A 12,649-nucleotide genomic window follows, 5' to 3' on the forward strand; every position below is an offset into this window, starting at 1 on the left:
ATTTGCAAGTGCAGAATATGAAGTATGTAAGCTCATGTAGTCCTTGATGCACAGAACTGACTTACCAGCCTTTGTTGGTGTTCCTCTTGCTAGGATGTCCAGAAAGTGCTAACTTGCAAAAAAACCTGCTTTGCTGCTTTCCCTAATCCTCTCAAAACAGTTGAAATATTCAACATGAGTGATAGCAGAAGTGATGTCTTGGTAAGGAATAGGTGTCTTTCTGCTGGATTTTTAACTGAAATTTGTAAGATCGAATTACTTGTTTAGGTCTGAGCAGTTGATAATGGCAAAGAATATGCTGTCTATTTAGTAAGATATTTTGCTCAACGAAGTATTATATATATTTTTTTAAAGCTCTTGGTCACTGCAGAGTATCTGAAATCTTTTTGTTGAATGTGGGGTGGTTTGTTTTACTTTTTTTTCTTCCCCCCCCCAATTTTGCAGTTCGCTCCTTTGGCACAGAAGATAGACCAACTGATAGACCCATTCCACCACGTGATGAGGTCTTTGAGTATATTATATTCCGTGGCAGTGACATTAAAGATCTAACTGTCTGTGAGCCACCAAAGCCGCAGTGTTCTTTGCCGCAGGACCCAGCTATTGTTCAGGTAAGTCAAAACTTATTTTGCTGAAGGTGTAACCTGGTAGCTTTAAGTGCTATGTAGCTGGGTGTTTAAGAATTTAAACATTTGCTCTGAACTTCACAACCCAATGTAAAGAACTCTGGAAAGATTTTCCTCTTTTGAGTCCTGTCTTTAACTGTGAAAATCACGATCTGTGAAAATTGCCATCTAACTCTAGCACAGTGCTCTGGAGACCAAAGCTGCCAGTTTTTCCAAAATTTAAAATCATCCCTGAGGGCGGGTTGGAATTTCTTGGTTCAAATGGAACTTGATAATTCCATTTAAGTGTTTACATTTCTAATTCTTATTTGTTCTGTAAGATAAAATTCTTGGTGCTTTCTTACAAAGTACCCTTGCAATCTTCTATTTTGCTAAATTTGGTGGGACTTCTGTCAGTGGTAGTTGAGGGCTGTGAATTTGCATTACTGCTAACGGCAGGAATAGTAATAACCAACCCTCCTCCAGTGGGTTTGGGTCTTCCGTTGTTCATGTGTTTTGGTTGGAACTTCAGGGGAAGAGAGAGGGCATTTTACAGGCTTGCCAACAAAAGCTTGTCTGTTTGACAAGAGCCAGTACCTGAGGTTCTAGGGAAAAGAGAGCAAAATTTGATGGCACTGTTTGCACAGGTTTGTGATATTGGAAGGGTAAAAGTGCTTTCTAAACTGCATACATAATTGTGAAAATGATTTCTGCTAACTGTTGCCTGTTTTTTCATGCAGAGTAACATGATGTTTTTGCTGGTTCTGTGTTAAAGCAGTTAAACTCTTGATATGAAACAACTTTATGAACGTTTAAGGCCTTTTATGTGTGTTAGCCATAGTGGTGGTGTTAGGGTAAATTTAACAGTTTTAGAGTTCTGCGTTTCTTGCCATGCAGAACTGTTTCCTACTTTTTGTGTAAACATTAAATTCTGCAAATGTCTGCCTTTTAGTCTTCACTAGGATCATCAAGTACATCTTCATTCCAGTCTGTGGGGTCCTATGGTCCTTTTGGCAGAATGCCTGCGTACAGTCAGTTTAGTCCAAGCCCGCTGGTGGGGCAGCAGTTTGGCGCTGTTGGAGTTGGTATGTTCATTTTCGTTATTTGGTGTTTTCCTGTAAGTGAAGATGCATTTGTGTGCATGGACAGTAATCAGTGCTTGCAATTCCATCAACATCTTATCCTAGGGCAGATCCAACGGCTTCAGCCTGTATCAGTCTCACAGTTTAGCTTTAAGGTAGTGGGTTTGTCATAGCCTTTGAAGCCTGAATCAGAGCAATTATGATTGAGGACTAAACATCTTATCTCTGAGGGATGAATGGGGGAAAGGTTTCTATATTCATGAATTCATTCTTTTTCATATATATATATTGGTTACATTCATTGTGTATTCGTTATGTTTCACAAGTGGTAGCAGCAGCTCCACCACAGAAGCCCCATAGCTCTGCTGTGGGCATCTGGTATCCCGAGTTGACCAGGTGGCATATCCTAACCAAGGGTTTAGATTATTCAGCAATCCAGGTGCCAGCACAGTCAGCTATTCACGGGATGGTAACTTGTCACAAAGTACATGCAGCATGTGTTAGTTGCTCCTTTATAGTGCAGGTGCCCGCTGAGACTCACCAACCAACTTCCATTCCTCCCTTAAAGCTTTTTTTATTTCACCTTTTATTTTTTCACATGGGAGCTTGCATTCTTGTAACTGTTACAACGACAGTGTGACTCCAGGAACTGAAAATGTTAGCTCTGTTTTATGTGAAAGGCTCTAGAACTGGCCATAACTTGGTATCAGTTAAAAGATATGACAGTCGTACTTTTAAATAAAAGATGTTAAGTGCAAATATGTAACAGTAATGATTGGTTGTTACTCTGTAAGACGCTGTCATGGCTATGCCACGTTAATACTTGTGATACCGAAGTTAGCAGCGCAGTGCCTCTTGTTAAGAGAAACAGCATCAAGATACTACAGTCTTACCAACTTGGTATGAATACATACATGACATGAAACTTAGAGTGTATGGGAAGGGCAGATTTATGTGTATTCTAGAACTGCCTAATCATTTAGTGCTAATTAAAAAAAAAAAGTCTAAACCAGGTTTTACAACTATATTATTTCTTTCAAAGCAGGGGGATCTTTAACATCTTTTGGAACTGACTCTCCCGCCAGTGCTAGCATGTCCCAAAGCACTGCAGTTGGTTCTGCGTTTTCAACAGATGCAAGATCACTAAAAACACAGATGTCTCAAGGTAAACAGTTTTGAATAACTCTTTGATCTTTTTTTGACCAATTGTGCCCTTGTGATTTAGGTGGTTGCCAGAAATGCTAACCAGACAGCTGAATTCTGTCATGAAAGCACTTGGTATTAAAACCAGAAAGCCCTGAGAGACTTTGTACTTGCTCTTTAAATGTGTTTTCCTACACCTTGGCATGCTGCGTAGCCACCCTTTTGTTATCCTTACAGCATTCATACTGAGGAGTAGGACTCGCTTCTGTTGAATCATATTAGCACATAGGTGCATGTGGAAATTCAGTATTTAGTTTTAGAGACAGCATCACAAAACTCGAGGTACTTCATGCTGATTGAATTGTGTAGTCCTTCAGACTAAAATTTTAAAGTCTTCCTAATGGTATTTTTTGTCAATGTATGCTTAGAAAAAGAATAACAGCAGACCTGAACGCCTGTAGAGATAGTGACATGACAGCTCAGTCAGGTTAACAGTAATGGAAACTGTATGGGCAGTTTGTGTTGTATTGGAAAGAGAAAGTAGACGCAAAAATTAAATTCTTGATGCTTTTTGAGTGGTAAAGAAACTAAATGTCAAGCACTTTCACCCTCACTTCTCATGCAAATGTGCTAAGATTGCTCCTCAAAATCCAAAAGACATTATTTCCTGCTCTTCCACTCTTCATTACAGCAAGTAAAGGTGTGTGCTGAGATGCATTCCTAATGCTGTTTAAGTTTATGCAGTCATGTTAAAAAGCAAAACAGTTTTCACTTAGAGCAAACAGGTTCTGCCTAAATTCTAGGTGAGATTTGTATACCAGTTAGGGCTGCTTTCTAGGATTAGTTGAGTGGATTACCAAAAATAGGTCCTACTTTGTTGTATTAATTGAAGGGGGAAGAAAAAGTATGCTGAGAATTTACTGTTTCTCTGTCAAAAGGGTAGCTTGTGTTTCAGTAGGTGAAATTAAAACCTGTATGATCCTTGGACTGTATGAGTATGACATGCTCCAGGTGAATATACATTCTGCCACGAAACTTCCTGTGGGACACCAGGTTTTCTCTGTGTGTCTGCTTTTGAAAATATTTGTTATCTTTGTAGATAATTAGTGTGGTGTGTGGGGGGGGAGTGTTTGGTTTTGTTTTCTTTCGGTTAGTTGGTTTGGGTCTTTTTTTGGTTTGGGGTTTTTTTTTGTTTGTGTGGGTGGGGTTTTTTTTTGATACAACATTATTGTTTTCTTTTACTTACTGGGACTTGAGTCTTCTTTTAATTTCTTAGTAGGTTTACCTGTATGGTGTCATAAACATGTCTGGCCAGATCAAATGTCTCCATTCTAAACATGCTTCTGGCTCCAGTCGCTCATGCTGCAAATTGGAATGGACGACCAGCAGTTTGTGGGGAAGCTTTCAAGCTCCTTCATCTGCATTAAGCCTGGCACTTGCCATCACTGTTCCTTTATTTTGTGGTGATCACACAACGCAGTGTGCTAGATGAAATGAAATTTCAGTATCATAACTGCATCTCTGCCTGTGGGAGCAATTGCTTTCCACTGGGCTTTTCAGGGAGGCAGAAAGAGTATTTTTACCTCCAATCAATCAAAAAATTTCATTCCACAGCTAAATGCACAGCATGGATGGGTTGGTAGGGATTAATTGTCCTACCCATTTTTTTCTTTTAGACTGGGGGAAGGGGAATTGCTAAGTATCCTTCATTCTGGATTAGTGGATCTGAGGGTGCAGAAATATTTATTTCTTCTTTGGACACAGCTGTCTTGACTGGTAAGGCAGATAAACCTGTCAGTCTAGATTGGTTGAGACCAGCAACTCAGCTCTGTGGATGAGAAATAACTCTCTGGGGCTTGGTTTTGTTTTCCCCAGGTCGCTCGAGCCCTCAGATAGATCATTTGAGAAGGAGCCCCACCATGGAACAGGCGGTACAAACCGCTTCAGCCCACTTGCCTGCTCCAGCACCAGTTGGGAGGAGGAGTCCTGTACAAGCCAGACCTTTGGTGTCTGCGAGCCAGAAATCGTTAGAGAATCAAGAGCACAGACGAGGAGGTACCTTTGGATAGATTTCATACTGCTTGTTTTCTTCGATACACGTAGGAAGTGCTTTTTTGTAGGGGTAATGTCTAGAAATTTTCCAGCTGTCTGTTACTAGTAGACTGGTCAGCAGAGACCTGGATTGTTTTATCTTCTTAAAGTCAAGCATATATTCTAATATTTTATTTCTTCTTTTGAAGTTAAACTTGTAGTTTACTTTTATAGGTTTGGATGTTTTTTGAAATCTGAACAATATATACAAAAGTATCGTCAAAAATACCTAATTGGATAAACAAATCATTTTTTTATTTCCAACTTTAGCTGAAGCACACAAGGTTTCAAGATCAGAAAATGAGCTCAGAAATGAAAACAAACGACAAATTGGTAAATCTTGTTTTGAGAAATAGCTACCATTGTTTTCAGACTTCATTACGTTTTTAAGTCTGCTAAAATACAACATTGTGTCTAGTTTGCAAGGTGCCAGGACTTTGGCTCCTAAGTCCAGAAATCTTGCGGTTCAGATTATGGTAATAGAGAATTTATGTATTTAGAATGCTTTCACAGAATTCTTTCTGGTGGGTAACAGTAACTTTGTATTGGATCAGAATAATACAAACACAAAAAGTCAACATTAAGAGAAAATCTCTTCTGGTTGGTTAAGTGATTTGAATAAAAATGCAAAAGCAAACAGTATTCATGGATTTGTAAACACAGTAGTGTGCAATAAAACCTGTTACCTTCCCATGAAAATACGTGACTGAAAAGCCACTAACATTTTGATAGTGACAGGACAAGGGGTAATGGGTTTAAATTGAAAGTGGAGAGGTTTAGATTATCAGGAAGAAGCTCTTCCCGCAGAGGGTGGGGAGGCACTGGGACAGGTTGCCCAGAGAAGCTGTGGATGCCCCAGCCCTGGGTGTGTCCAAGGCCAGGCTGGATGAGGCTTGGAGCAACCTGGTCTAGTGGAAGGTGTCCCTGCCCATGGCAGGGGGGTTGGAACTGGATGGTCTTTAAGGTCCCTTCCAACCCAAACCGTTCTGTGATTCTCTGATTTTAACTCTTCTTCAGGAGGCTTTTAATGACTTCTAAAAGTCATTAAAAGTCTAAAAGCACTTTTACACTTTATGTGCCACTGCTGTAATTGCTGTAAGTGAATTTACAAATTATAAGCTGATCTGACAGGCCTTTTTAACAGCTGAAGTGCAGGAAGAGGATGCATGAAGTCCCAACCTGTTACCCTAGGAATTAACACAAAAAAACTCACCCAAAACGACAACCACCACCCTGAAAGAAAAGCAGTTCACGAAACCAAACCAAACAGAAGTTCCCTCTTTTCCAGTTCCAGGTGCACCTTCAGCACGGAGAGGCCGCGGAGGTCACAGGGGGGGACGAGGAAGATTTGGTATTAGGAGGGATGGTCCAATGAAGTTTGAGAAGGACTTCGACTTTGAAAGTGCAAATGCACAATTCAACAAGGAGGAAATTGATAGAGAATTTCATAATAAACTTAAACTAAAAGGTAAATCAATTTTTGCTGTAGATTTGAGCATGGAAAAGCTAAAGTGTTTTAATGCTACTGTAGAGAACAACTTTGAAAAGGCATAGCCTACTAAGTCTTGTTTGCAGCCATTAAAAGAATAATGAGTGAGTAAACTGGGATGGTCTAGTTAATGAATACTTGGGTCAGTATTTGAGAAAAGAAACTTAACTGGCAAAAACACATCATGTAGTAACGAGTCCATTGGTTAAAAACGCAGGTGACGAGCAGAAGTTCCAGTAGTGTGAGTTTACTTTTGAGTTCTGGAAAAGATGCAGTAGAAGAAAACCCATGTTTTATGTTTTCAGTTACTGATAGACGGAAAGCAATCAGGAAAATACAAGTTTGGGATCAAGCTTTTCCTGGAGGATGCATGAGTGTTTCAATTTAAGAAAGTTTCTAGCATTTCTTTGCTTTTACACTTCCAGAGAAATAAAGGAGTAGTTCAGATCTGTACTGCCAGTACTTTTTGGTTTCTAGCAGGTTTCTGTTAAAATTTCCTCATTCTCTTGTGACCAGCAACCTGTTAGTACACTGCTGCTATTGCTGGACAAAACTGTTACAGGTTACAGTGGGCGGTTCCCTGTGTCAGGGAATAAGTGGTGAAAAGCTGGGTTACAGAAGGTAGAAAAAAGGGTTCAGGTACAGTGTGGAGAAAACCCACCGGTCGAGTTCCACAGGATGTGTTCTCTGGTGCTTGCCTCTTTCTGTCGCTTTTAAATGAGTTGGCAGTTTGTTGTCAATACTGTTTTTTCAGAATAATAAAAAGGAAACAGGTTAACCATAATGAGCTATAAAAGTATTTTATGAGACGGTGGTAGTTCTTGTGTGTTGTGGAAAGGTTGAGCTGGTTATCTGAGTTTATGCACAGCACCACGAGGTTTAAGCTGTAAGCCTTTAGGAGTGAAACTTGGAGATTGTAAATGCTAGTTCTGTTGAACCAGCAGCTTATTGTCAGTACCAGTCAAATCAGTATGTGGAACTTCAGGCGTTGTTAGGAAAGAAACATCATGAAGTCTGCTCATGGCACAGTACCTCGGATAGCTGACCTTGTGTCTCAGAGCAGCTAACAGCAAAGTCAGAGGACAGACGGGTAACAGGGATGAGCAAAAGCAGGGAATGGCTTTTATATGAGGAGTGATTGAGTGAGGCTTTAAAGTCTGGAAAGGAGGTAGCTAGGAAGTCATAAAATAGTTGGCTATCAAATCCATTCTGCCACAGTTGTGTTTTGTTAATTAAACCCACAGAGAATGTAGAGGATCTCAAACCTCCAGACAGCAGCAGCAAAACATCCTCATTTGTGTCAAATTACTTGGCTTCTGTGTTAAATTTTGGAGGCTTTTTTGTCTTTTTGTCAGTCCAGCTTGTGTCTGTCTGCAAATAAGTTACCAGTGCTGTTCTGTTTTGTGTGATCCTCTGGAAGGCTTCTGTTTGCTTTTATTTTCCAGAGGATAAACTTGAGAAACCAGAGAAGCCAGTAAATGGAGAAGACAAAGGTGACTCAGGTGTTGATACCCAAAATAGCGAAGGGAATGCGGATGAGGAAGATCCACTTGGACCCAACTGCTACTATGACAAAACCAAATCCTTCTTTGATAACATCTCCTGCGATGACAATAGGTACGGCCTGCAAGGGAAGCTTGGTAGTCTGCCTGACGCCCGTGTGTGTCTTAAGGTCGTGCCTGCACCGCTCGTTAGGATCCGCTCTCGTTGAAAGCGAGCGGAGCTTGTTGCCACGTGCAGCGGGCAGACATGAAACGGGAACGTGGCACACGGTTCCCCTGTGGGCAGGTGCGGTACGTCGGTGGGAAGATGCTTCAGGTCTTCTAGAGCAGTGCTTCTGGGGCTGAATGTGCACGCTCCAGGGTCTCCACGTTTACTGAGGAGGGGGGTTGGTTTGTTTTGCTACTAAATTACCCCTTTAGTTAAACAGGTTCTGACTGCGCTTTGGAAATGGTTTCTAAGGGGATTGCATAACCGACTTGGCCAGCAGCTGGTTGGAACGGGAAGAGGGCATTTCTGGGAAGGGAACACTTACTTACCTTTTGCTGTTGCCTTTTTATTAGGCAAGATGTGGATTGCTGACCCATGTCAAATTCTGGGGGGAAGGGGAGGATTGTTGTGCTGACAGCTACATCAAACACCACCTGTAACTGTGAAGTCCTGCTTTCTGTTTGTTGTTTGAACCTGCAGCCAGCTTTTATCTGTTTACTCGATTATACGATGCCGTGTGCAGCGGATACCGATCCTCTCTGTACGCAGGAGCTCCTGCAGCATTATTAACGTGTGATTAACGACAGGGCGACGCGTCCCTTCTCCTTGAGTTACAGTGTTACGGCCGGCATCTGGATCCTTGCAGAAGGGACAGTTGAGCAGTTTACAGCGCGGTTATCGGTTTTCATTTCCTGGCCTTTCTGGCTAAGCCAGGCGGTGTTCCTTCGGAAGCGTGTTGTAAAACAATCCTTGTTCCTTGTGTGTGGCAGAGAACGGCGACCCACCTGGGCTGAGGAAAGAAGGTTAAATGCCGAGACCTTTGGAATACCGCTTCGTCCCAATCGTGGCCGCGGAGGGTACCGAGGCAGAGGAGGGGGGATTGGCTTCCGAGGTGGAAGAGGACGAGGAGGTGGACGAGGTGGCTTCACTACCCCCCGTGGATTTCGTGGTGGATTCAGAGGAGGTCGTGGAGGCAGGGAGTTTGCTGACTTTGAATATAGGGTAAAATATATTTAATCTTACTGTGACCTCATCTACTGCTCTTAGAAACTAGAGGTAAAAAACCCCTCCTGCTTTTAGATTTGATGTCAAACAAGAATTTCCTTAATAGTATTTTGTAGCTACTCTCAGCTCCTCAACTGAAAGTCCATTAATGCTGAAATTTTAGTTTCACAGCATAATTTTACTATCAGTAGCCACCAAAACTTAAAGCTACCTATCTTCAGATGTACTGAGTATTTGTTGTGTAGCTGGAATTGAGGAGGGGCAAAAAAAAAATAAAAGTAGAAGTTCTGCAGATGTAATACCAGTGTTTGAAATGTGGATTGTGAGCATTTCTCTAAGCAGTGCTGTAATGTGAGGAGGGAGAGGGAGTAACTGAACTCGCTTCTAGTGTGCAACAAGCTATTGAATTCTTTGACTGAGTTGGCACCCAGCCTGTAGACTTCGGGGATCCTGTGTAACCCCTGAAGGGAGTAATGGGAGTCACTTGTGCTGAGCAATGGCCTTTGGCAGGACGAAGGGTAAAAACACACCTGAGTTCTGAGCTTTTTCTTAACCATAACGCTGTGCAATCGTGTGCAGCAGCTGTTGGGAAAGCGGAGTCAGGACTGACTTTTCAGCCAGTTGTTGAGTAAGAGGGAACTGTGGGAGGGAGATGGGGCATAAAAGCTTCAAAAGGAAAGACCCCCCCTTCATCCCACAGAGTGTTTCTGGACGATGACAAGAAGCACTAACGCTTTATTTATGAATGAAGCTTAAAGGTCCTTCCGGTGCGAAGCACGAGCCACCATGTGAGTCCACTGAGTAACCTGATGTACAGCCAGGCTCTCGTCATCACCTGAGCGTGGCAGTGTCTTCTGCCAGAGCCCTGATGGCTAAGAGCGGAATCTTCCTGTCATAGAGTTGTGCAGAGTGTTCCTTTTGCAGCCCTGTTAGGACACCCATTTCCCTCTTCCCTGTGAAGAGCTTAACTCCTCCTCCTACCAACCAGCCCAGGGGAAGGGCCGAGCTAGGTGTCAGCCCCAGCTAGGGAAGTGATCTGTCCTGTGCTCTAGGAAACAGCCCAGATTCTCTTGCCCAGCTTAACTCTTCCTCCTACCAACCAGCCTAGGGGAAGGGCTGAGCTAGGTGTCAGCCCCAGCTAAGGAAGTGATCTGTCCTGTGCTCTCGGAAACAGCCCAGATTCTCTTGCCCAGAGCTCACTGATCACGCGGATGATGTAGATCAGCAGAGCTCAGTTGCTTGCAGAACCAGAGTCTTTCAGAAATGCCCATGCCAGCCGTTTCTCTTTCCTCCTACCAACCAGCCTAGGGGAAGGGCTGAGCTAGGTGTCAGCCCCAGCTAAGGAAGTGATCTGTCCTGTGCTCTCGGAAACAGCCCAGATTCTCTTGCCCAGAGCTCACTGATCACGCGGATGATGTAGATCAGCAGAGCTCAGTTGCTTGCAGAACCAGAGTCTTTCAGAAATGCCCATGCCAGCCGTTTCTCTTGGCGTGAAGCATGTATGCAGACGGGAACGTTGGCATGGCGTGCTGGTTAGAGTCGGTAACAAGTGCAGTTCAGCAGAATGCAGATGTAGGCCTGTTCCGCTCTGACCGGGCAGAAGAACTTCTGCTAGCTTACTGCGTGAGCAGTTAGTGTTTTAAAACAGTCTTTGGTTTCTCTTTGAAGATCTAAGTATTTGTAGTTAAAAACAGAAAACGGAGGGGCTGCCTCTTTCATCACAGAAGGCTCCTGACCATCCCTCAGATGCCCCCTCGCTAGTTTGCGGTAGTTAGTGCTGGGATTGAAAGGTACTTTTGGTAGCCGAGCGTGAATCCCAGTGCGGGGGCTGACTTGGTGAAGGTGAGAACTCCCCAGTCTGCAGAGGAGTAGGGGGCGGCGTGGGGGTGGGGATTTGTGCCGTGCCTCCGGACCGTGAGTGGGTGCTGCGGCCCGTGCCAGACCTGTCCAGTGTCTAACCGGATTCCAGAGGGCGGTGGCCGTGATCTCAGCAGGTGAGAAGGAGCCTTTGCAGGCGTCTTCTCCCCGTGCTGCTGCCCAGCTTAGTCGGGGAGTTGTGTGCTGCAGCAATAATTCTAACGTTCCGCTGTTGTTCCCTCTAGAAAGACAACAAAGTGGCTGCATAGTCTACAGGAAGGCTGAAACCGCGTGAACGTCTACATCTTCTTGATCCAGAGAATTAAGTTCGATCTCTGCAAGGAATGAAGTTAATTTGCTGTATACTTGTCACCAGCACTGGGATTTCACTATTTAATTTCAGAGGGGTGTGATGCAGTTACTTTGGGAAAGTGGCCGCCTTTGAAAACAGCGAGCATTAAGTATATTTGCGACAGAAGGATAAGTAATTTCGTATGTAGAGCTAATTACAAAGCAGTACTTCGATGGAGTTTAAGTATTTTTTCATCACGGGAAGGATTTTTCTTACTACTAAACTGTATTTGATAATCGCTTCGAGCCGTAAGGACAGTTGTATGCAGAAGGCCGTCGATACTGTGAGTGCTTCGATCCACTGAAGGTTGTCTTTTGGAAAGCCTGTAGTAGCCCTTTGAGATAGTTGTGCTTTTATCAGCGAGGGTGCTGGACAGTAGGAAATGCTTTGGCAGTCAGATATGTACACACAGTAAATACTGTTTCTGAGGCAAAGGAAACTTTTTATATAGCTGTAAAATTCCATTGTATCCCATTGCCAAAGAAACCCTGCAAACTTTGTATAGCTGTATAAAAAGCAACTAATTTTTTAAAGAATAAACATTTTTAAGTGGGCAGACATCCTGTGTTACTGCAGAAGTGGATGTGCTGAAGAACACGGAATTAGTTGGGGTTTTTTCTTTAGCAGCTTTTCAGGCTTAAATGTTTGATTTTATATTCGGACTGTAATGAAGATGTGAAAATGTTCTTCCATCACACGAATCCGCTCTCCACGTCTCCTGCAAGATGCTGGTTTTGTAGCTTCTGGCATGTCACAGGATTTGACCAAATTAAGGAGATCTTTTCAAATAAGGAGAAAAGAGTTTTTCATATGTGGAACCTTGCAATTAATTTTACGTAGTGATGAATATTAACTCTTTTGGATAACGGACCAGGCACGTGAGTTCCTGCTCCTCCCGGCACGCCTGGGACACGAGCCTGTCTCCCTTTGTCCGCTCCTGGAACGTTAACTTTGTTGTACTACCCGTAGGCGTAAGCGATTTAAAGATTTCTTAGTGTTTGAAGTTGTTTATTTGGTAGCCCGAGACGGGGAGACCCCGCTTCCCCCTCCCAAACGACGCCTGGGTACGGCTCTTGGCTGCGCCGCCGCGGTCGTTTGTGTCCGTGTTTGTGTACGAAGGCCACAGGAATAAAGGGATCCAAAGATTAAAACGTTCTCACCTACTTTCCTGCTGTTGTTTTTAACTTCAGAATGTTCAGTGCTGGTAACGATGTGGAACTGCGCTGCTGGAAAAGGGGAATATTTAAAAGTGGTTGATAGAATCTTAATTTTGTAACTTTTGTATAGCACTACGAGGAAGTATTTTGTAACGGGTGTG

The 12,649-nt window shown here is 43.1% G+C and overlaps 1 protein-coding gene across 1 annotated transcript; it reads left to right on the plus strand.

Annotated features, from left to right (window-relative positions):
• Nucleotides 1–444: 444 nt before the first annotated feature.
• On the plus strand, nt 445–11,887 carry LSM14A (LSM14A, SCD6 homolog A (S. cerevisiae); the record flags this gene model as incomplete). Its single annotated transcript, XM_010161537.1, has 9 exons — nt 445–608; nt 1,555–1,687; nt 2,730–2,849; nt 4,703–4,882; nt 5,189–5,251; nt 6,207–6,386; nt 7,853–8,024; nt 8,888–9,119; nt 11,225–11,887. Coding segments are annotated over 9 exons (1,268 nt in total), but the record flags the coding sequence as incomplete, so codon positions are not given.
• Between the last annotated feature and the right edge of the window lie 762 nt (nt 11,888–12,649).

The sequence above is a fragment of the Eurypyga helias genome, unplaced genomic scaffold, assembly GCF_000690775.1.
Source record: "Eurypyga helias isolate BGI_N326 unplaced genomic scaffold, ASM69077v1 scaffold14771, whole genome shotgun sequence".
NCBI classification, from domain to species: domain Eukaryota; kingdom Metazoa; phylum Chordata; class Aves; order Eurypygiformes; family Eurypygidae; genus Eurypyga; species Eurypyga helias.